The 22,551-nt window shown below is 40.9% G+C and overlaps 1 protein-coding gene across 7 annotated transcripts in view; it reads right to left on the reverse strand.

Moving 5' to 3' along the window:
- Positions 1-21,389, reverse strand: part of OSMR (oncostatin M receptor) — a 68,112-nt gene extending 46,723 nt beyond the window's left edge. The window contains exons 1-5 of one of the 7 annotated variants that reach the window (XM_058170675.1): positions 20,264-21,387; positions 7,405-7,643; positions 6,179-6,354; positions 5,240-5,353; positions 2,438-2,516 (exon numbers count right to left, since the gene is read on the reverse strand). In XM_058170675.1, coding sequence (XP_058026658.1) covers positions 2,438-2,507 — 70 coding nt within the window. In that variant the 5' untranslated portion in view covers positions 2,508-2,516; positions 5,240-5,353; positions 6,179-6,354; positions 7,405-7,643; positions 20,264-21,387. Of the gene's footprint in view, positions 1-2,437; positions 2,517-5,239; positions 5,354-6,178; positions 6,355-7,404; positions 7,644-18,920; positions 20,232-20,263 lie in introns of those variants that run through there. The other 6 variants (XM_058170676.1, XM_058170673.1, XM_058170674.1 and 3 more) reach the window with 6 other exon arrangements.
- Between the last annotated feature and the right edge of the window lie 1,162 nt (positions 21,390-22,551).

Here is a 22,551-nt window from a genome sequence, read left to right on the forward strand (position 1 = left end):
TCTTTAGTTAAGGGCCAAAAATTTGGGGGTGGGGGCCATGAATTTGATTCAGGTTAGATTCTGGTCTTTTTTCCCACCCGCTGGCTCAGAGTGATAAAACAGGGAGAAAATATTAAAAGCAAGACTTAACAGTATGCATTATGATGGAAGGGACCAACACAGAAAAATACCAAGACTTATCATTATCTCTCAAATCATTCATTCATTCATTCATTCTCATTCATTCATTCACTCATTAATTCATTCATTTTATATGGCTACCCATCTCAAATTGTTGATTCTGGGTAGCAAACAATCATAAAATCAATTACGATCAAAGTGCTAATAGAAAAAGAAAATTAAGCTGACAAAATGAGAATCCATAAATTTCCCCCAGATCCACCTTTTGTTTTTACTTACTGATAGAAATTTATAGGAAAGGAAGTTGTTCTTACAGTTTTGGACATGGCATTTATATTTAGGGTGGAGGGATTTGACTTGATTCCTCTGTCATTTCCTTCAGACCTAATCTAAAGCTGGCTCCCACACTATTTCTTAGAATGGGAGAAGATTCTAGAATGTTTCTTCAGAGGAAGAGGATTGAGATAAAGTAAAGCCAGAAGCACCACGGGACAACAGTTATGTCATTAAAGATTCCTGCAATATTGCAGTGTAGTGAATATAGGGGATGGCCTTCAAGGACAAGAGAAAATATGCTAACAAAGCAACTATCAGATAAACAAAATTTGAGTCCAAGCCAAAAAATTGGTTTGCACAAACGCCTCAGATAGCACTTCTTCCCCAATTCTCATAAAGATAAAAGAGAGGGGAAAAGGAAGCATATTGCAAAATTCAGTTCTAATAACAGAATTGGTCTCCAGGGTATCTGTTTGTCAGGTACTTTATAAGGTTCACATGGAGCCACTCTGGCTTTGACAGACCAAGCAAGTTCACAAGAACTTGTCCTGCACCCTGAAAGTTATCTAGACGCAAATTTCAGCCGCTGAATCATAGCAGACGTGATTCATGGAGATCCAGTATCAGAGAACTGAACTTCACAGGTCTGGGAGGCTAACCAAAAAAAATTTGTGGGGGCCAGCATGAGAACAAACTGCAGCTACTCTTTGATGAGTCTCAACTGTGCATTGGATGAAGGCCCAGCATCGCTTAGGTATTATGTTCACTCCCGTTGTTGAAAACTTTTTAAAACTCATCCTTGCCTGTGAATACCTTGCTTTGCACTATTGAGACTTTTGATTTAATTTCATCTTGTCTCTTTTCCTTTGAATAGGCCACCCAAGCAATAGTTTAGTGGTTTTGATCTGCTGCCTGGTCAATAGTTTATTGGATGAATACTCTATTAAGATAAGATAAACTTTATTGTTATTTTTTTACTGGCACACATTAAACATGAAATTGTGTTGCCTGCTCAGAAAAGTCTACATATACATAACACCCATACAGACATACTATATACATTTATGGATATACCAACATCCCTATATATAAATATTAATCACTGTCCATCTTGAATACATAGTGGAAAGAGGAAGCTTGAAAATTCACAAGGTTGATACTGTATGCAACAAAATTGTGCCTGAATTGGATGTTCTGCTTCGGATACCACAAAGCTTCCTCAAGATAGAAAAGTAACAGGTTGTGAAGAAGATGTGTAATGTCCCAGACAATACCGCAGACCCTGCTCAAGCATTGCTTATATGTTATGTCCTGGATAGAAGAGAGTGAACTGCCAATAATATTTCCTAACGTTCTCACCACTCTCTGCACCGCCTTCCTGTCTGAAGCAGTAATGTTTTCAAACCAAACAGTAATGCAATATGGCAGGATGCGCTCGATTGTCCCTCTATACTATAGAAAGTGGTAAGGACAGGGGAAGGAAGATGTAATTTTCTCTCATGCAATGCATAAAATGCAAGCGCTGTTGCACTCACTTCACCAGCGTCCCACTGTTGAGCAACCAAGCCAGCCTACTCATTAGCTGCACACCTAGAAATGTGATACTGCTAACCATCTCCACGGTTGAATCAAAGATATTGTGAAACAATTTTTTCAAAGATTGTTTTACTCCATCTAGTTGTAGTAGAATTTAAGCTTGCTCATCTCCGGTCAGTGGCATATTGATATCTTGTTGTTTACTACCTGGTAGTCACCTATGCTTCTAACCCACCCGAAACTTGAGGGGTGTGTGTGATTTTCTTCTCCCATCCCCAGCTCAATCTAAAAGTATCCATCCATCATCATGCAAACATCATCAATCTCTAAGTTAATTATAGGATCAATTAGGACTTCTTTAGGTGAAAAACCATCCTAAATTGTCTTGCACTGGGAATGCTTTGTCATTTGCTACAAAGCTGCTTAAATTGAGCATCTCTTTTAAACTCAGTTCTTTTACAATTCAAGAATGTAATCATTCCATTCAAAAGACTGCTGTCTATACCTTGATTCTGAACCAGACCAAGACATAACAGTATGCAGAGAAGTATCGTGCAGAACATCCAACGGTCCATCTGTTACCCCTGAAAGATACAAGCAATAACAGAACAGAGTTCTTTTTGATCAATCGTGTCGGCCAGTTCTTCAGCAATCTCATGCTAATTTTCATGCAACTTGAAATAAACATATATCAACACAGTTGGTGGATTTTATTCAATGGGATGGGCCAGTCCTCATATACAGCTTCCTAACATATTGGGATAAGATGCTTTATATCCCAATCAGCATTACTGAAAAGTACAGAAATTGTCACCAACTTATCTGGAGGTTGGGAAAGCTTCCTTTAGTACTTTTTGAATTTGCCACTTTAAGAATTTGCCACCCAGCATCCACCACATTCATGGTTCTTGAACACTTTGGGGCACAATCCATCAAAATCCATGGGACAGTGAACATATTTTTTATTGGAGTGATTGTGCATAGCTCTCCCTCCCACATGGACAATTCAAAAAAAAATTCCTTTAACATATTCAAGCTAACATGAATTTTTTAGTCATTGTATTTCATATAAAATAGGAAAGGCTCCCAGCTGGCTGCTTAAGACTCCAGATTTGGTGCATTATAGTCCAACTATAATTATAATCCAACTATTATTAGCCTTGTGGTGCAACCAAAACAATCTGGAACTGAACATACTCAAAACCGTAGAAATGGTGGTAGATTTAGGAGAAACCCTTCCATACTTCCACCTCTCACAATACTAGACAACACAGTATCAACAGTAGAAACCTTTAAATTTCTAGATTCTATCATATCGCAAGATCTAAAATGGACAGCTAACATCAAAAACATGATCAAAAAAGGACAACAAAGAATGTTCTTTCTGCGCCAACTCAGTAAGCTCAAACTGCCCAAGGAGCTACTGATTCAGTTCTACAGAGGAATTATTGAGTCTGTCATTTGCACCTCTATAACTGTCTGGTTCGGTTCTGCAACCCAACAAGAAAGACACAGACTTCAGAGGATAATTAGAACTGCAGAAAAAATAATTGCTACCAACCTGCCTTCCATTGAGGACCTGTATACTGCACGAATCAAGAAGAGGGCCGTGAAAATATTTACAGATCCCTCACATCCAGGACATAAACTGTTTCAACTCCTACCCTCAAAACGACGCTATAGAGCACTGCACACCAGAACAACTAGACACAAGAACAGTTTTTTCCCGAAGGCCATCACTCTGCTAAACAAATAATTCTCTCAACACTGTCAAACTATTTACTAAATCTGCACTACTATTAATCTTCTCATAGTTCCCATCACCAATCTCTTTCCACTTATGACTGTATGACTGTAACTTTGTTGCTGGCAATCCTTATGATTTATATTGATATATTGACCATCAATTGTGTAGCAAATGTTGTACCTTGATGAAGGTATCTTTTCTTTTCTGAGAGCATATGCACCAAGACAAATTCCTTGTGTGTCCAATCACACTTGGCCAATAAAAAATTCTATTCTATTATAGTCCAACTATTCATGAAACATCATCTGGTGTTAAAACACATACATACTGTTGGGTAAGAGGAAAAGATGCAAATAACTAACCTCAGAAGGGAAGGAAATGCAGCAAGTAAATTGAAAGCCACATTAGCAGCAGTAATGATAATGGTTTATATAAAAGTTGTTGATAAGACAAACATCTTAACTTTTGCGTAGGCATAATCTGATATAAAATAAAATATCTACATTCAATTTACTAGAGGGAACCATGATCTTCCTTCCTTCCTTAATGAAGAGAACGGCACCCAAAGTTGCAAATGGACCGTTACTGGCTTGGGTCCTAATTATAAATTATCTCCTCTTAAGATGACCATCTATATTGCTTCATTTATTTCAAACCTGATAAACCAGCCCTTCTTTCATTTTGAGCGGCACAAAATCCTGCCCTTGAGGCACCAATGTGTAATCTGTGGACTCTTCCATGCTGTCAGAAATCTGTCAATCTTTTGGGTATCACTACATCAATCTTTCTCAACCTCAGCAACTTGAAAATGTGTGGATTTTACACTCAGAAATCGACATCCAGCATGCTGGCTAGGGAATGCGGGGAGTTGAAGTCCATAGCTCTTCCAAGTTTTTGGAAGTTGAGAAACAGTACACTAGACTGCTGAAACTAGGGATTCCCAGTGGCTCAGCCCCTCATCCCCCACCCGGGGGGGGGGGGGGGGAAATAAGAAACCACACTCTGTGGTGATGTGATCTCACCAAAGGGATAGGTCCCTTTTGCAAGTGTGATGGTTGGTAGACACATCACTCTATTACAACCTTTACAAAATAACACAGGAGTTTTATCTCCTCAATTCAGTAGATGCTGCATCACAAGAGTTTTTGGGGCAGCCTAAAAGAAAATTCAATCCCATATTACTTATTCAGAAAAAAGCTCAGCTATTAGCAGTACTTGTAAAATGCAGATTAAGACTCTTTAATCCAAAGAATATCACCTGGATTTTGAATAAAATGAATGAATTCAGAAACACGCACAAAACAAATGAGAAGATTCTGGACTCACACACTAAATAATCTCTAACTAAATTTGCCTGCTTTTGCAACAGCATGTTCTGCAAGCCCAGCTAACAATGGTTTAGTCAATAAACCATTGTTAATTGTGTGAACCTAATCTGAGACAACAGGAGACTGTTGAGACATAACTGCAATGGAGTAAACTTAAAATGTAGAGACATGCCCTTGACCTCATGGAGAAGGAAATGGGAAAATTATAAGAGAAGGCAGCACAAGTATTTACCAGTTCCAGAAATATTATGTGATCTGAAATGATGACGTTCTCAGCATGGGGTTGACAGGTTGTCCTTCTGTGATTCTGGTTCACGGAGCTCTTGAACCCTTAAGCCTTCCAAAGCTTTTATTGGAAAAGAAAAACACAAATAAGAAAAAAAGCCCAGTGACACTGTACACTGCTTAGTGGCCCTGCATAGATCAATAATAAATTTAAGAAACATAAATGCAGGGAAGGGAAACCAGAGAAAGAATGTGGGGTAGAAGCAAGGTTAACTGCAGATAGGAGACTAAAAACAGACAAATGCATTTCCCCCCCACAAAGAACCAGTTTGAAAACTTTATCTGAGGAAATGATTAATAATAAAAATCGAATTCATTACAATGGGAGGCCTGCTATGGTTTAGAGCTGCAGACGGTTTATTGCTGCCCCAAATGTTTATTATGTTGTTATTTAAAAAGTTAAATGGTAGTCAAGATGGTGGGTTTTACAACATCTCTGCTTTCTCATCTAAGAGCTTATGAGATTTTGCACTGTAATTTTTAAAAAGTACTTACTTTAAAAGGATTTTTCTATAGTCTGTGATGCACATAGAGCACTCCATATAACACTATATTGGAAGGCCAGGTGCCTCCTTTAAATTTTGGGCAAAACTGATTTCTTTCATATCCCTTATATCTGCTGTTGCTTTATTATTTAAACCTTTTTTTTTCCTATTTCTTTTTTTTCCCCAGCAGTGCTCCAGGCTGACAGATGCAGAATCTATGCTGAATAGCCTGATCAAAGATTCAGGAATTCACCCGTTCTGCATGCCAATTGAGCTGTTGCTGGTTATGAACGAACATCATTTCTTGACTTCATTTGGACTTAGTTTATTTTTATTGCTCACTTAGTCAGCCTTCCAGGAAAAGAAAGAAAAGACGATATAAGAAATCATACGTGCCTCACCACAACATTCTGAGTTTCACATTAAAAGAACTCTTAAACCTGGTTATTTAAAGTTGTTGCTTAAAGTTCAAATTTTGGTTCTTCTGCTGAATATAGTCCAGTTTGGTGGCAGCTGATGTAATGGAGAATTCAGAACTTCCTAATCTGGATATCTCCCTCCACTCTTTATTGTTGTCCTGCCAGGAATCAGAAACAAAAATTTGGGAATACAGTGCCTAAGATTTCCAGCCAGACTGAATTGCCTGAGAATTAAGAGTGCTGCGATATCACAGGGGACTTCTGATCAGGGAAGGCTTGATCAGAAGGCTGAATAAGTGAATTTATACAGAATGTTTTCTGTTTAAGGTTCAACTGCCTTATATACTCTGTGCTTTATATATAAGAAAATACATTCAAATAATAATGCAAATGTAAAGATTTACAAGTTTATTAGTTTCTTGACTCTTTTAATTAAAGGAAATAATGTATCTAAGTTCTATTTCTATTTGGAAACAGCTTCTGGACTTTTTGCTTGAAACTGAGAAAATGAAACTTTGATGATTAGAATGATTTTGGAATTATAATAGTAATAGCCTTTATTGCCATTGTACATCATGTATACAACAAAATTGGTTTAGCCTCTACTGGTGCAATCCATAACAAAAAATACAATACAACATGAATAGAATAGAGCTGTGATGGTGAACCTATGCCATGTGTGCTGGAAGTGGCATGCAGAGCCATTTTTTCTGGGCATGTCAGCCGTCGCCCTTTCGGGTTCCAGCGCACACATATATGCCGGCCAGCTGGTTTCCACGTGTGTAGGAGCATCAGAAATTGGAAGTGCAGCTCCCCAGAGTGCATGTGTGCGTTGGTCAGCTGGTCTTCGCACGCATTAGGACCAAGTGGCCAGCACACATACACTTGTTGGGAAGCGTTTTTGGCACTGCCGCACACAGAGTGGGGAGCTGCTCCAGTTTGACATCCCTGATCTAATGTTAATGCTAAAAAATGCAGTATCCTGAGGTCTTATGATCCCCATTTATGCAACCTTCCCAGCTAGCTTCCCGCAAGCAAAGTCAATTGACAGAGCTGGGTATTCTTAAAGAAAGCATGATTCATTGAACAGCTGCAGTGATTCGCTTAACAACCGTGGATAAAAACGGTTGTAAAATTGAGTGCCATCCATTTAACAACCGTCTTGCATAAACAACGGAAATTGGTGTCTCAATTGCGGTTGTAACTACCTGCATTGAATTGGTTCCCTAGAATTTTCTTCCTCTCTAAGTCCACTTCTCCAAATAGGTCAATGGCTTCTTTGGCAATACTTAGCTACGTTTCTACCAGCCTGAGAAGGTTGAATAGCAGCTGTGGGAAAGGTCAGCAGGTTAGAAAAATTACAAATCCCCCTTGCCAAGGGGAGAAACAGGTCCCGGAAAAGATTCAAAATATAAACAGCAGCCCAGTTGACACCCATTTCTTCTCCCTTCAAAAATACAGGGAAAAATAACAACAGAACAGAAGTTTAAAATTCAAACAATACATGGCAGCTGGAACAAATTTGTAAGGAAAAAAACATCAAATAGCAGCATGCATTTCCTTGTCATTTGTGTGTGTAGTAAGTTCTTGCAAATATCCCTCTATTTCTACTTCACTTCAGCACCTTTAAGGCAGGTGGACTCTGTGTGCTGCTTGGGGAATTCTGGGAATTGAAGTCCACCCAACATAATCCTTCACCAGTGGTGGGTTTCAAAATTTTTTACTACCTGTTCTGTGGGTGTGGCTTGGTGGGTTTGGCACAGCTTGGTGGGCGTGGCAGGGGAAGGATACTGTAAAATCTCCATTCCCCCCCCCCACTTCAGGGGAAGGTTACTACAAAATCCCCATTTCCACCCAATCAGCTGGGACTCGGGAGGCAGAGGATAGATGGCGGCAGGGCCAGTCAGAGGTGATATTTATCGGTTCTCCGAACTCCTCAAAATTTCTGCTACCGGTTCTCGAGAACTGGTCAGAATCGTAGTCCACCCAGTTTAAAGTTTCTGGAGTCAAAAAACCCTGCGTACATGATGGATCATTGTCTTTCTCATAAGTTGGTAGCATAGAAAGAAAAAAAGGTATGCAGTCAGCAAAGAGGAAGTTGAACAAATGGGTTGGCAAGACGCCAAAGGCAGAAAATACCGTAAATTATACAGGGAGGGAAACGGGATTGTACAAATTACAGTTCTCATATTTGGGAGGTGGTAAAGTAACACTTCCCCTATTCAGAAAACAATATCTAAGAAACTGCTTTATCATAGTTTATACTGGAAATAGATCGAGACCAAGATAGGTTTTTGAGGAATTCAAGGCTATGCAGAGGGGTCAAAATATCACCATAATCATGCAGTGACATCCCTACTTTACTTTACATCCATGTAAACTTACATCAATCCAACTTTTTGCATTCTTTCCTTATTGACACCTAGACACACTTTGTAAATATTATGTATAGTATAATAAAACAAGGGCTGTAAAATAGCAATGCAAATATAGTTTTGCTACTAATGGAAATCCTTCCTCCTCCCCCCCCCCAAAAAAATCAGTTCTTTGGGAATAAAAATGCAAGCCCAAATTAACATAGATTTTCAGCTTATATAGAACAGAGGCACTGTTTTTATATTTGATATACTATAATTGATATACCCAGACTTGGCTCATGTATAGTGCTAAGCCAAAATTATTTTTATTGTGGCTTGCCAAAACCAACCTTTGAGGCTTGGATTACAAATAATACTAGTATTATTAGCAAATTGCAAACCCTGCAATTTAGCATGGTCTTGTCCACTGTAGCTTATGGAATACAGAACTAGATTCTTTTTAGGTTGGGGAGGACTGCATATAGACTGCAGCTGGCTTGCTAGGTTTGCAGGAAAAGAAGTCAGGACTAAGACATGGATAAAACCAGAAAAGGTTTTGTTTAGTTTTACTTTAATTTTAATCAACTAATGCAATTAATATAATTTTTATTAATTTTCCCTTCTCCTGTCACATTACAGAGTTCATTGACACTGGTTTATACCCTAGTAGTGTAAATTACATTTTGGTGGAATTCTAAGTTTTAAAGGAGCAATTCCCTTCATAAAGCAATACAAATGTAAATTTATTATCTTGCCATTCATTTATCCCCCTGTATGTATGTGTGTGTGTGTACACAGGTGTGTATGTATGGATACTAAATGTATAGTACTGTGCAAACATTTTAGGCAGTTGTGCAAAAGTGCTGTAAATTAAGAATTCTTTCAGAACTAAAAGTGTTAATTGTTTATTTTTGTCAATTAACAAAATGGAAACTAAATGAATGAATGAGAAACCCAAATCAAATCAAAGTTTGGTGCGACTACCCTTTCCTTTCAAAACAGCATCAATTCTTCTGGGTACACTTGCACCTAGAAGTTTTTGAAAGAACTTGGCAAGATTCCTTCAAGGTTGTTCCAGACATCTTTACTTGGAGAAGTAATCACAGATCCTCTGTGGATGTAGGCTGCCTCAAATCCTTCTGTCTCTTCATGTGATCCCAAACAGACTGGACGGTGTTGAGATCAGGGCCCTGTGGGAGGCAAACTATCATTTCCAGGACTTATTGTTCTTCTTTACACTGAAAGTTGTTCTTAATGACATTGGCTGTATATTTGGGACTGTTGTACTGCTGCAGAATAAATTTGGGACCAATCACATGCCTTGATGGAATGGCATGATCGATAAATATCTGCCTATATTTCTCAGCATTTATTTATTTTATTTATTTATTTATTTTGTCACACAGTATATATAAGCATAAGCATGAAATAACTATACAATATATGAGCATATATATAAACATGAGTATGTAATAACTATATTAATTGGATATAACAAAAGGAAACAATAGGACAGGAATGGTAGGCACGCTTGTGCTCTTATGCACACCCCTTACAGACCTCTTAGAAATGGGGTGAGGTCAATAGTAGACAGTTTTTGGAGCGGTTAACATTAAGTTTAAATCTATTGTGTGCTCATGTATTGTTGTAATTGAAGCTGAAGTAGTCTTCGACCGGAAGGACATTGTAATGTAATGTAACAGATGATGCTGTTAATATGGCTCTGCACTACATCCTACAACATCTTGAGTCTCCAAAGACCTATGCAAGGGTCCTTTTTGTAGACTTTAGTTCAGCATTCAATACCATCATTCCAGACATTCTTCTAACTAAGCTAAACCAGCTACAGGTACCGGAACAGACTTGTAAGTGGATCACAAGCTTCCTAACAAACAGGAAGCAGCAGGTGAAGCTAAGCAAGATCACATCAAATACCTGTACAATTAGCACAGGGGGCCCCCAAGGCTGTGTGCTCTCCCCACTTCTCTTCTCTCTGTATACCAGTGGTTCCCAACCGGTGTGCCGCGGCACTAAGGGGTGCCGTGAGATCTTTTGAGGGTGCCGCCAAAATTTCGGGGAAAAAATTGCATTCTCTCTTGGCGGGAGAGGGGGAGGGAGGGGACTACCGATGCACTCGGAGAAAGCATCGATCAAGGTTTGCTCTAACTCGCCCGGCTCTTTTTATTTTATTTTATTATTATTATTATTTTAAAAAAGAACCCCCTTCTTCAATTCAGACTCGACTTCGCGCGCACGCGCGAGACCAGAGGATCTCGTTACAAGGGCTGTGAAGTGACGCTATCCGATCAACGCATGCGCAAAAGGCGTCTCGAGGCAAGACACCGCTCTCTGCGCATGCGCCAAGCACTGACCTCAGGAAAATTTTTGCTCCGAGAAATTGTGGGCGGGAGAAATAAGAACTGCGGCCAAAAAAGAACGCGTCGCAGTTGCTGCACTTAACGTCTTTTTTTCTTTTTTTTTTGCGCACCTCCGGCTTTTGGTTTCCTGGCAGCAGCGCGGGTTTGTGGAGGCGGGGCGAGGTCAGAGCAGGTAAGGGAGGGTGAGGGGTCTCTCCTTTGCTATTCCTCCGAGGACCCTAACGAGAAGGAATACCGCCCGTTTGCAAGGCGTGCTTGGGCAGGGTTCTTTATTCCAGTCGGAATAAAAGCCACAGGCTAAAAGCCACAGGCTTAACGTCAAAAGAGTGGGTGCTGTTTGCATGCCCTCCTGGGAGGCGATTTTTCATTCTCTAGTTTATTTTCATTTATTTTTCTTTTTCCCTTCCAGCCTCGAGGGGTTGGCGTTGAGTACCGTATCCGTAAATACAGTACAGGTAGTCCTCGACTTACGACCCCAAAGGAGCCTTCCTCTCCCCCCCCCAATTGATGTTGCTAAGGGAAAAATGGATTAAGTGAGTTTTGCCTCACTTTGCAACCTTTCTGGTCCTGTTTGTTAAGTGGATCACTGCGGTTGTTAAGTTTGCGGTTGTTAATGCAGGTTGTTAAGTGGATCTGGCTTTCCCCCATTGACTAGGTCACAAAAGGGGATCATGTGACCTCCAGGAAAACTGCAGCTGGCATAAATACAAACTGGTTGTTGTCAAGCATCCAAATGTAAAATCACGTCACCGAAAGAGATGCTGCAATGGTTGTAAGTGTGGAAAATGGTTGGGAGTCACTTTTTTTCAATGCCGTCGTAACTTTGACTGGGGCCTGTGGCCTATTTCCTTATAAGGGTGCCGGGAACTTTTGAAAGGCTTTCCAAGGGTGCCTCAAACAAGAAAAGGTTGGGAACCACTGCTGTATACCAATGACTGCATCTCCAATGATCCATTTGTTAAGCTATTGAAGTTCGCAGATGACACAACAGTGATTGGTCTCATTCGAGACAATGACGAATCCGCATATAGATGAGAGGTCGAACGACTAGCCTTGTGGCGCAACCAAAACAATCTGGAACTGAACACACTCAAAACCGTAGAAATGGTGGTAGACTTTAGGAAACCCCCTTCCATACTTCCACCTCTCACAATACTTGACAACACAGTATCAACAGTAGAAACCTTCAAATTTCTGGGTTCTATCATATCGCAAGATCTCAAATGGACAGCTAACATCAAAAACATCATTAAAAAAGGACAACAAAGAATGTTCTTTCTGCGCCAACTCAGTAAGCTCAAACTGCCCAAGGAGCTGCTGATCCAATTCTACAGAGGAATTATTGAGTCTGTCATTTGCACCTCTATAACTGTCTGGTTCGGTTCTGCAACCCAACAAGAAAAACACAGACTTCAGAGGATAATTAGAACTGCAGGAAAAATAATTGCTACCAACTTGCCTTCCATTGAGGACCTGTATACTGCGAATCAAGAAGAGGGACGTGAAAATATTTGCAGATCCCTCGCATCCTGGACATAAACTGTTTCAACTCCTACCCTCAAAACGACGTTATAGAGCACTGCACACCAGAACAACTAGACACAAGAACAGTTTTTTCCCGAAGGCCATCACTCTGCTAAACAAATAATTCCCTCAACACTGTCAGACTATTTACTGAATCTGCACTACTATTAATCGTTTCATAGTTCCCATCACCAATCTCTTTCCACTTATGACTGTATGACTATAACTTGTTGCTGGCAATCCTTATGATTTATATTATTATTATTATTATTATTATTATTATTATTATTATTATTATTATTATTATTATTATTATTATTATTATTATTATTATTTACATTTGTATACCGCCCTTCTCCCGAAGGACTCAGGGCGGTTCACAGCCAAGTAAAAAATGAAAAAAATGAAAATACATTATAGATACAATTAAAATACTAGTAAAAAACTTATTTGAATTGGCCACAATTAAAATTTAGAGATAAAACCCATTAAAAAACCCATAACTTAAAAAAACTAACCCAGTCCAGCGCAGATAAATAAGTAAGTTTTGAGCTCGCGGCGAAAGGTTCGGAGGTCTGGAAGTTGGCGAAGTCCTGGGGAGTTCGTTCCAGAGGGCGGGAGCCCCCACAGAGAAGGCCCTTCCCTGGTGTCGCCAGACGACACTGTCGCGCCCGGCGGCACCCTGAGGAGTCCTCTCTGTGAGGCGCACGGGTCGGTGAGAGGTATTCGGTAGCAGCAGGCGGTCCCGTAAGTAACCCGGCCCTATGCCATGGGCGCTTTAAAGGCGTTCACCAACACCTTGAAGCGCACCGGAAGGCCACAGGTAGCCAGTGCAGCCTCATGAGGATAGGTGTCACTCGGGAGCCACGAGGGGCTCCCTCTATCACCCGCGCAGCTGCATTCTGGACCAACTGCAGCCTCCGGATGCCCTTCAAGGGGAGCCCCATGTAGAGAGCATTGCAGTAGTCCAGACGAGACGTCACAAGGGCGTGAGTGACTGTGCACTGTGATATATTGATCATCAATTGTGTTGTAAATGTTGTACCTTGATGAACGTATCTTTTCTTTATGTACACTGAGAGCATATGCACCAAGACAAATTCCTTGTGTGTCCAATCACACTTGGCCAATAAAATTCTATTCTATTCTATTCTATTCTATTCTATTCTAATAGATGATTCTATGAGTTAAACTTAGGTCATGTCGAAGGCAGCATTGTTCTAAATTTTCTAAACCCAGGATTTCAAGTCTGGTGGCATAAGGTATTTTGTTGTATTCAGAGGAGTGGAGAACTCTTCTTGTAAAATATTTCTGGACACGTTCAATTGTATTGAAGTCAGAAATGTGGTATGGGTTCCAGACACCCATTGATCCTGACCAAATCTCCAAGACCATTTGTAGAAATGCAGCCCCAAACTTGCAAAGAACGTCCATTGTGCTTCACTGTTGCCTGCAGACACTCATTATTGTATCATTCTCTAGTCGTTCAGTGAACAAACTGCCATGACTCATCAGTCCAGAGCACCTGCTGCCATTTTTCTGTGCACCCCAGTTCCTATGTTTTCATGCATAGTTGAGTGGCTTAGCCTTGTTTCCATGTCGGAAGTATGGCTTTTTGACTGCAATTCTTCCATGAAGGCCACTTCTGGCCAGATCTCTCCAAGCAGCAGATGGGTATGCCTGAGTCCAGGGGTGAAATTCAACAGGTTCTGACAGGTTCTGGAGAACCTGAAATTTTGAGTAGTTTGGAGAACTGGCAAATACCAATTCTTGCTGGTCCCAGAGTGGGGTTGGAATGGAGATTTTGCAATATCCTTCCCCCAGTAGTGCGGAGGGAATGGAGATTTTGCAGTATCCTTCCCCTGCCACACCCACCAAGCCATGCCCCCAGAACCGGTAAAAAAAATTGGATTTCACCATTGCCTGAGTCCCACTGGTTTCTGCCAGTTCTCTTGCTGATGGCACTGCTGGACAACTTCTGATGTCAAAAGGAAGTAAGCATGATGTGTCTTTCATCTGCTGCATTACATTTCTTTGGCTGGTCACTGTGTCTAAGGTCCTCAATGTTGCCCGGTTCTTTGTGCTTCTTGAAAAGAGCTTGAAAAAACAAATCTAGAAACCCCAGTCTGCTTTGAAATCTTTGCCTGGGAGAGATAAAGATTATAACTACTGTATCTTTTGCCTTGTTCCTGTGCTCAGTTTTGTCATGGTGTATGACCTGAGGCATGAAACTGTCTTCTACAATCTCACCTTAGCAGCAAAGTTTGGCTATTCCTCACCCAATTTTAAGTCTCCCACACAGTCTCCACCAGCACCAGCTTGGTATCAGTGGTTTAATCATATACAGTACCTGACTCTAGGATACCTACAAAACCCCTGACTTTGTACAAATGAAAGAGTACATGCTGTTTTTGAAGGCAAAAGATGGTCACACCAAATACTGAGTTGATCTGGATTTCTTTTGGGTTCATTTACTTTCCATTTTGCTAATTGATATAAAAAAACTATTAACACATATATCTGAAAGGTTTCTTAATTTACAGGATTTTTGCACAACTTCCTAACACTAGGAAGTATTGTATACTCGTACATACTATATGAGTATGTATGGAAGCTATATATCCAGTATATATAGAAAAAATACACACTCGCTTAGAATCCTTTAGTGAGCCACCTTTTTAGGACCCGACTCATAAAATAGAAACATTTTAAAGCAGGAAATCACAACACATTCTTGTATTTTTAAACTTATCCTAAGCTGTTTTGAATCTTTATGGAAATCAAAAATCTGTTTAAATCTTAAATACATAAATGCAGGTAGTCCTCGTCTTACAACCACAACTGAGCCCAAAATTTCTGTTGTTAAGAGAGACATGGGTTAAGTGACTTTTGCCCCATTTTATGACCTTTCTTGCCACAGTGAATCATTGCAGTTGATAAGTTAGTCACCCAGTTAAGTGAATCCGGTTTCCCCATTGACTTTGCTTATCAAAAGGTCACAAAAGGTGATCACATGATCCTGGAACATAGCAACAGTGTTAAATATGAACCAGTTGCCAAGCATCTGAATTTTGATCATGTGATCATGGGGATGCTACAGTTAAAGGTTTTAACTGAAAAACAGTCATAAGTCACATTTTTCAGTGCTGTTGTAACTTTGAACAGTCACTAAATGAACTGTTGTAAGTCGAGGATTACCTGTAAAGACAAAATACATCATACTCACATAGCATCCTTTAATGAGCTACCTTTTTAGAACCTGACTTACAAAATAGAAACATTTTAAACCAGGTAAGCACAACATGATCTTTTTTTAAAAAAACTTATCCTAAGATGTCTTGAATCTTTGTGCAAACCAAAAATCTGTTTAAATCTTAAAATAAATACACAAATAAATGTTTCTCTAAAATCTCCTATAACCACAATTGCTGAACTCGGTGCAGAAATTTCTTTCCTTTGGACGCAGGAAACACATAAAAACTGGAAGTAAGCAAAATCTTTAAAGCCAAGCCTTCCCTAGGGGGGCACTTCCCCTCCCAATTTCGAGAAGATGGACAATTCAGGGAAGAAACACAGAGGGGAATTTCCTGCTTTCAAGTCTTGAAACATTAGCAAGTGAAGAGTGCAATCTTGTAAGATGCCTGTTGCAAGTAAGGGCCTAGTCTATTTTTCCATTACTTTGCTACTGAATATCTTTACAATTTCATTTCTCTGTTTTTAAGGTTGTAAGCCTAATTTCCCTAGAGTCCTGCAGAAAAATCAGGTGGTGGACCAACAGCTGATGACCACTTTCTATCGGTCTACCATAGAAAGTATCCTTACATACTGTATAACAGTACGGTACGCTGGTTCAACAGCTGTGGACAGGAAGGCACTACAGAGAGTGATCAACTCGGCATAATGACGAATCCGCATATAGACGAGACGTCGAACGACTAGCCTTATGGTGCAACCAAAACAATCTGGAACTGAACACACTCAAAACTGTAGAAATGGTGGTAGATTTAGGAGAAACCCTTCCATACTTCCACCTCTCACAATACTAGACAACACAGTATCAACAGTAGAAACCTTCAAATTTCTAGGTTCTATCATATCGCAAGATCTAAAATGGACAGCTAACATCAAAAACATCATTAAAAAAGGACAGCAAAGAATGTTCTTTCTGCGCCAACTCAGTAAGCTCAAACTGCCCAAGGAGCTGCTGATTCAGTTCTACAGAGGAATTATTGAGTCTGTCATTTGCACCTCTATAACTGTCTGGTTCGGTTCTGCAACCCAACAAGAAAGACACAGACTTCAGAGGATAATTAGAACTGCAGAAAAAATAATTGCTACCAACCTGCCTTCCATTGAGGACCTGTATACTGCACGAATCAAGAAGAGGGCCGTGAAAATATTTACAGATCCCTCGCATCCTGGACATAAACTGTTTCAACTCCTACCCTCAAAGCGGCTATAGAGCACTGCAAACCAGAACAACTAGACACAAGAACAGTTTTTCCCCCGAAGGCCATCACTCTGCTAAACAAATAATTCCATCAACACTGTCAAACTATTTACTGAATCTGCACTACTATTAATCGTCTCATAGTTCCCATCACCAATCTCTTTCCACTTATGACTGTATGACTATAACTTGTTGCTGGCAATCCTTATGATTTATATTGATATATTGACCATCAATTGTGTTGTAAATGTTGTACCTTGATGAACGTATCTTTTCTTTTATGTACACTGAGAGCATATGCACCAAGACAAATTCCTTGTGTGTCCAATCACACTTGGCCAATAAAATTCTATTCTATTCTATTCTATTCTATTCTATTCTATTCTATTCTATTCTATTCTATTCTATTCTATTCTATTCTATAAGAAACCATTGGTTGCCCCCTAACACCACAGGATGACATTGCCAGGTCTCGTTGTTTCAGCAGAGTAAGGAAGATTCTTAGGGACAATTCAAACCCTGGTCAGTGTATTTTCTCATTTTTACCATTGGGCAGAAGCCACAGAAGTATAGCCAGCCGGACAAACTGGTTTAAAAACAGCTTTTATCCATGGACTCTCAGACTTCTAAATACAACTACAAACACTCCATGTATACATGGAAACATATGACTGGTTTCTCCCTAATTACTTATATAAGGACCATCTTCTATATTATTCATGTTGTTTTGTATTTTATTAGGGATGGCACCAGTAGAGGCTAAATCAATTTTGTTATATACATGTACAATGACAATAAAGGTTATTATTATTAGTAGTAAAAGTAATAGTAGCAGCCTCACAGGATTTGGGTACTTCCCTTCCTGCAAGACTTGGGCAACAGCTCCTGTAGACTGAAGATGAAGGGCATTAAAGTAAAGGTAAAGGTTCCCCTCGCACATATGTGCTAGTCATTCCCAACTCTAAGGGGCGGTGCTCAATGGCGTACGGAACACTGTTACCTTCCCACCAAAGGTGATCCCTATTTTTCTACTTGCATTTTTTACGTGCTTTCGAACTGCTAGATTGGCAGAAGCTGGGACAAGTAACTGGAGCTCACCCCGTTACGCAGCACTAGGGATTCAAACCGCTGAACTGCCAATCTTTCATCAACAAGCTCAGTGTCTTAGTCACTGAGCCATCGTGTCACAAAAGTAAGGATTAAAGGTAAAGGTAAAAGTTCTCCTCACACATACTGTATGTCCTAGTCGTTCCCGACTCTAGGGGCAGTACTCATCTCTGTTTCAAAGCTGAAGAGCCAGTGCTGTCTGAAGACGTCTCTGTGGCCATGTGGCCGGCATGATTAAACGCCAAAGGCGCACAGAACGCTGTTACCTTCCCACCAAAGGTGGTCCCTGTTTTTCTACTTGCATTTTTTATGTGCTTTCAAACTGCTAGCTTGGCAGAAGCTGAGACAAGTAACTGGAGCTCACCCCGTTACGCAGCACTAGGGATTCAAACCGCTGAACTGCCAATCTTTCATCAACAAGCTCAGTGTCTTAGTCACTGAGCCATCGTGTCACAAAAGTAAGGATTAAAGGTAAAGGTAAAAGTTCTCCTCACACATACTGTATGTCCTAGTCGTTCCCGACTCTAGGGGCAGTACTCATCTCTGTTTCAAAGCTGAAGAGCCAGTGCTGTCTGAAGACGTCTCTGTGGCCATGTGGCCGGCATGATTAAACGCCAAAGGCGCACAGAACGCTGTTACCTTCCCACCAAAGGTGGTCCCTGTTTTTCTACTTGCATTTTTTATGTGCTTTCAAACTGCTAGCTTGGCAGAAGCTGAGACAAGTAACGGGAGCTCACCCCATTACATGGCACTAGGGATTCAAACCGCTGAACTGCCGATCTTTCATCAACAAGCTCAGCCTTAGACACTGAGCCACCGTGTCACAAAAGTAAGGATTAAAGGTAAAGGTAAAAGTTCTTCTCGCACGTATGTCCTAGTCATTCCCAACTCTAGGGGGCGGTGCTCACCTCTGTTTCAAAGCCGAAGAGCCAGTGCTGTCCGAAGATGTCTCCATGGTCATGTGGCCAATGGTGCACAGAACGCTGTTACCTTCCCACCAAAGGTGATCCCCATTTTTCTACTTGCATTTTTTACGTGCTTTAAAACTGCTAGTTTGGCAGAAGCTGGGACAAGCAACGGGAACATTGTGCAGCACTAGATGAACCGCTGAGATGCTGACCTTTCGATCGACAAGCTCAGCGTCTTAGCCACTGAGCCACAGCATCCTTTAGCAGGGCACTACAGGTGTGCAAAGCATCAAAATTGGGGGATTTACAGAATTGCAACCCCACAGCAACTTTTTGGCTTCCCTCATCCAGAATTTCTCAACCTTATCAAACATTTAAAGAGATAAAGAAACTCTGCGGTAGCCTCTCTCTCAAACCAAGGCAGGACATGATTCCCCTTCCAATTTCAAAGAGGCTAAACCAAACTTTGGAAAAGAGTCTTACACCCTGACCCATACCTAAGCTTGCCCCTAAAATTAAAACCTAGCAACATTCAGTCAGTCTGGTTTGGTTCTGCAACCCAACAAGAAAGACACAGACTTCAGAGGATAATTAGAACTGCAGAAAAAATAATTGCTACCAACCTGCCTTCCATTGAGGACCTGTATACTGCACGAATCAAGAAGAGGGCCGTGAAAATATTTACAGATCCCTCACATCCTGGACATAAACTGTTTCAACTCCTACCCTCAAAACGACGCTATAGAGCACTGCACACCAGAATAACTACACACAAGAACAGTTTTTTCATCACTCTGTTAAACAAATAATTCCCTTAACACTGTCAAAAGTATTACTAAATCTGCACTACTATTACTCTTCTCATCATTCCCATCACCCATCTCCTACCACTTATGACTGTATGACTGTAACTTTGTTGCTTGTATCCTTACGATTTATATCCATATTGATTGTTTCCTGATTGCTTACTTGTACCCTATGACTATCATTAATTGTTGTAAGTGTTGTACCTTGATGAAGGTATCTTTTCTTTTATGTACACTGAGAGCATATGCACCAAGACAAATTCCTTGTGTGTCCAATCACACTTGGCCAATAAAAAACATTCTATTCTATTCTATTCTATTCTATTCTATTCTATTCTATTCTTCAGCAGTCTTCCATCGGCTGCTAGCTCTCCTTAGCGGGGATCCTCGCATCAAAGAGCGGAGGGTTTACATTTCGACCCCGGCGCTAAAGACACGGGAGTCCCGCCACAAGACCGAAACCGGGTCACCTGTCACCAAAGGAAAAGATCCGGGAAGAAAAAGAGGCGGATTCAGGCGAGGATGTCAGATACTCACGTCTCCAGGCCGAGGGGGCCGGGGGGGGGCGTAAAAGATGCTCCCGTGGAGAAGGGAGAGGTGGAGGTGCCAGGTCGGCTTTGCTCCGTTCCTACGTTACCCAAGTTAAACACGCGTCGGGGAAACGGCAAATGATAGAGAATCCCAACTTCCGTCTGGCACCACTCGGGTTCCCCACCCTTAATGGGGAATGGCTTTCCGAGAACAAAGGGGGGAAAAATGGGAAAGAGGAGGAGGAAGAGTGGGAAGGAAGGAAGGCGCGATTCTTGCGCGAAGGTCCTCGGTGGGACAAAACTTTTACTAATCTTTCTCTCGGCTTCCCATGAATGTTGTGCGGATGAGTCACGTGGAGCTTCGCGGTCCTATTTCCCCCCCGCCCCAGCTTGTGTGTCTGAACCCTCTCAACTTCTGCAGAAACCGCGGAGGAACTACCATTGCGAAAGTTCGTCTTCCACCGCTTTCCTGGAGGCCCCGAGGCCGGCTTGGAAGGTTCGTCCCGGGCCCTGGAAGAGCCTCCCGCGGCGCCCTGGAAGAGGCTGCCGAAAGGCTGGCCTGGAAAGCCCCGCAGCTTTGAAAAAGGCTCTTCGCGGCCACATTTATTTATTTTATTTTATTTTTTTACCACGGAGCGATTTGTTTCTCGCTTCTAAGTGAAGATCCCGGATTTTCTCTCTCAGGCGCATCATAGCGTTTCCTTTTTCTCCGAATGTTTTAAACAACTTTTTTATTTTTATTTTTTAATTTTTTGGCAGCTGATCTCTTAAATCCCCCGACAAAACCGTCCGGGATGCTAATAAATCGGCTTTGGATTAGGCAGCTCGATAAATTGAATAAATAGATAAATTGTTGGTTGCCAATGCCAGTTGTTTTCTCTCTTGTTGTTTTCTGTCCCCTGAACTTAATAGTGCACCGAACTGGCAGTTGGCTGCTGGGGAAAGTTAACTATTAACTTAATAATTAAGTATTGTGTGCTACCTAATAACTTCTCTACTTAGAGCCATCTGACTAATATAAAAGCCTGAACCACAAACTCCAGAAATGGGTGTCATAGAAATTCTCCAGCAGGCACAGCCGATGATTCAGGAGTATTGTGTAATTCAAGAGTCTTTGCCAGTCTAAAATTTTGACAGAGAACCTGAAATGGTCGCCTGGCAAATGGGTAGATCCAAATGAACAATGAAGCAGTGATGAAATCCAAATTTATTTACTACTGGTTCTGTGGGTGTAGCTTGGTGCGCATGGCAGGGGAAGGATACTGCAAAATCTCCATTCCCACCCCACTCTGGGGCCAGCAGAGGTGGTATTTGCTGTTTCTCCGAACTGCTCAAAATTTCCACTACCAGTTCTCCAGAACCTGTCAGAACCTGCTGGATTTCACTCCTGCAATGAAGCATTGAGATCATGTCTACTGCAAACAACAGATCAGGAGACCAAAGACTTAAAGCTGGAACAAGTAAAGACAACTTTAACTGTGGGCTTGGCCTGTGATAATAAAAGCAATATCAGACAGACGGGGTGTGTGAAAATGGTTGATGGGAGAATAAGCCCACCAGCTTCCCACCCATCCACTCACCGATAGAGTCTTACTTGCAATCAATTGGGTAGTACTGGCTTAATTAGTTCCAATTAAAATGATATGCAAGATTTAAAAATGGCATACACCAAAGCTCTTGGTCAGCCTCAGATTACAAAATGCAGAGGATGGCCCTGTCACAAGAAAGTCCAAAAATTGCGAAATCCAGAGGAGGGCCCTGTTGCAATAAAATCCAGAAATTAAGCTAGCAACCAGGGCCGCGAGGAATGCAGTTTGAACTCTGATTTGAAATGAGAGTTATAAATTTAATGCATTTTTGTTAACTTTCAGAGACCAAGCAACGGAGGCACCGAAATCTGTGAAAACCAAAAGGAAATTTCATTCCAAATCTGTTTTTAACCATCTGCATGGCTGAAATTGTTAGCCATGGTTTCTCCTGGTTTGAAAAGAAGAGAAGGAATGAGATTTGCAGAAAGAATTCTGCAGAATACATTCTTTCTTCCCAGGTGCAAATAACCTCCCTTGAGAAGGGGTAAGGGGGCTGCAGATGTATTATATGTAGTTTTCCCCTCTATGAAAACTCTGTCTGTAGTGTTGGATCAATGACAATCATCTACATGTGCAAAATTACTTGAATGGTACAATCATCAAAAGAACAAGTTTGTATGTATAAACCATATCACAGTCAAATGTTGATTGGCTATGCAAGTTTCCTGTCCAGAAGGTGAACACGGCAAGAAACCCTTAATGGAGT

The sequence above is a fragment of the Ahaetulla prasina genome, chromosome 2 (genome assembly GCF_028640845.1).
Source record: "Ahaetulla prasina isolate Xishuangbanna chromosome 2, ASM2864084v1, whole genome shotgun sequence".
NCBI classification, from domain to species: domain Eukaryota; kingdom Metazoa; phylum Chordata; class Lepidosauria; order Squamata; family Colubridae; genus Ahaetulla; species Ahaetulla prasina.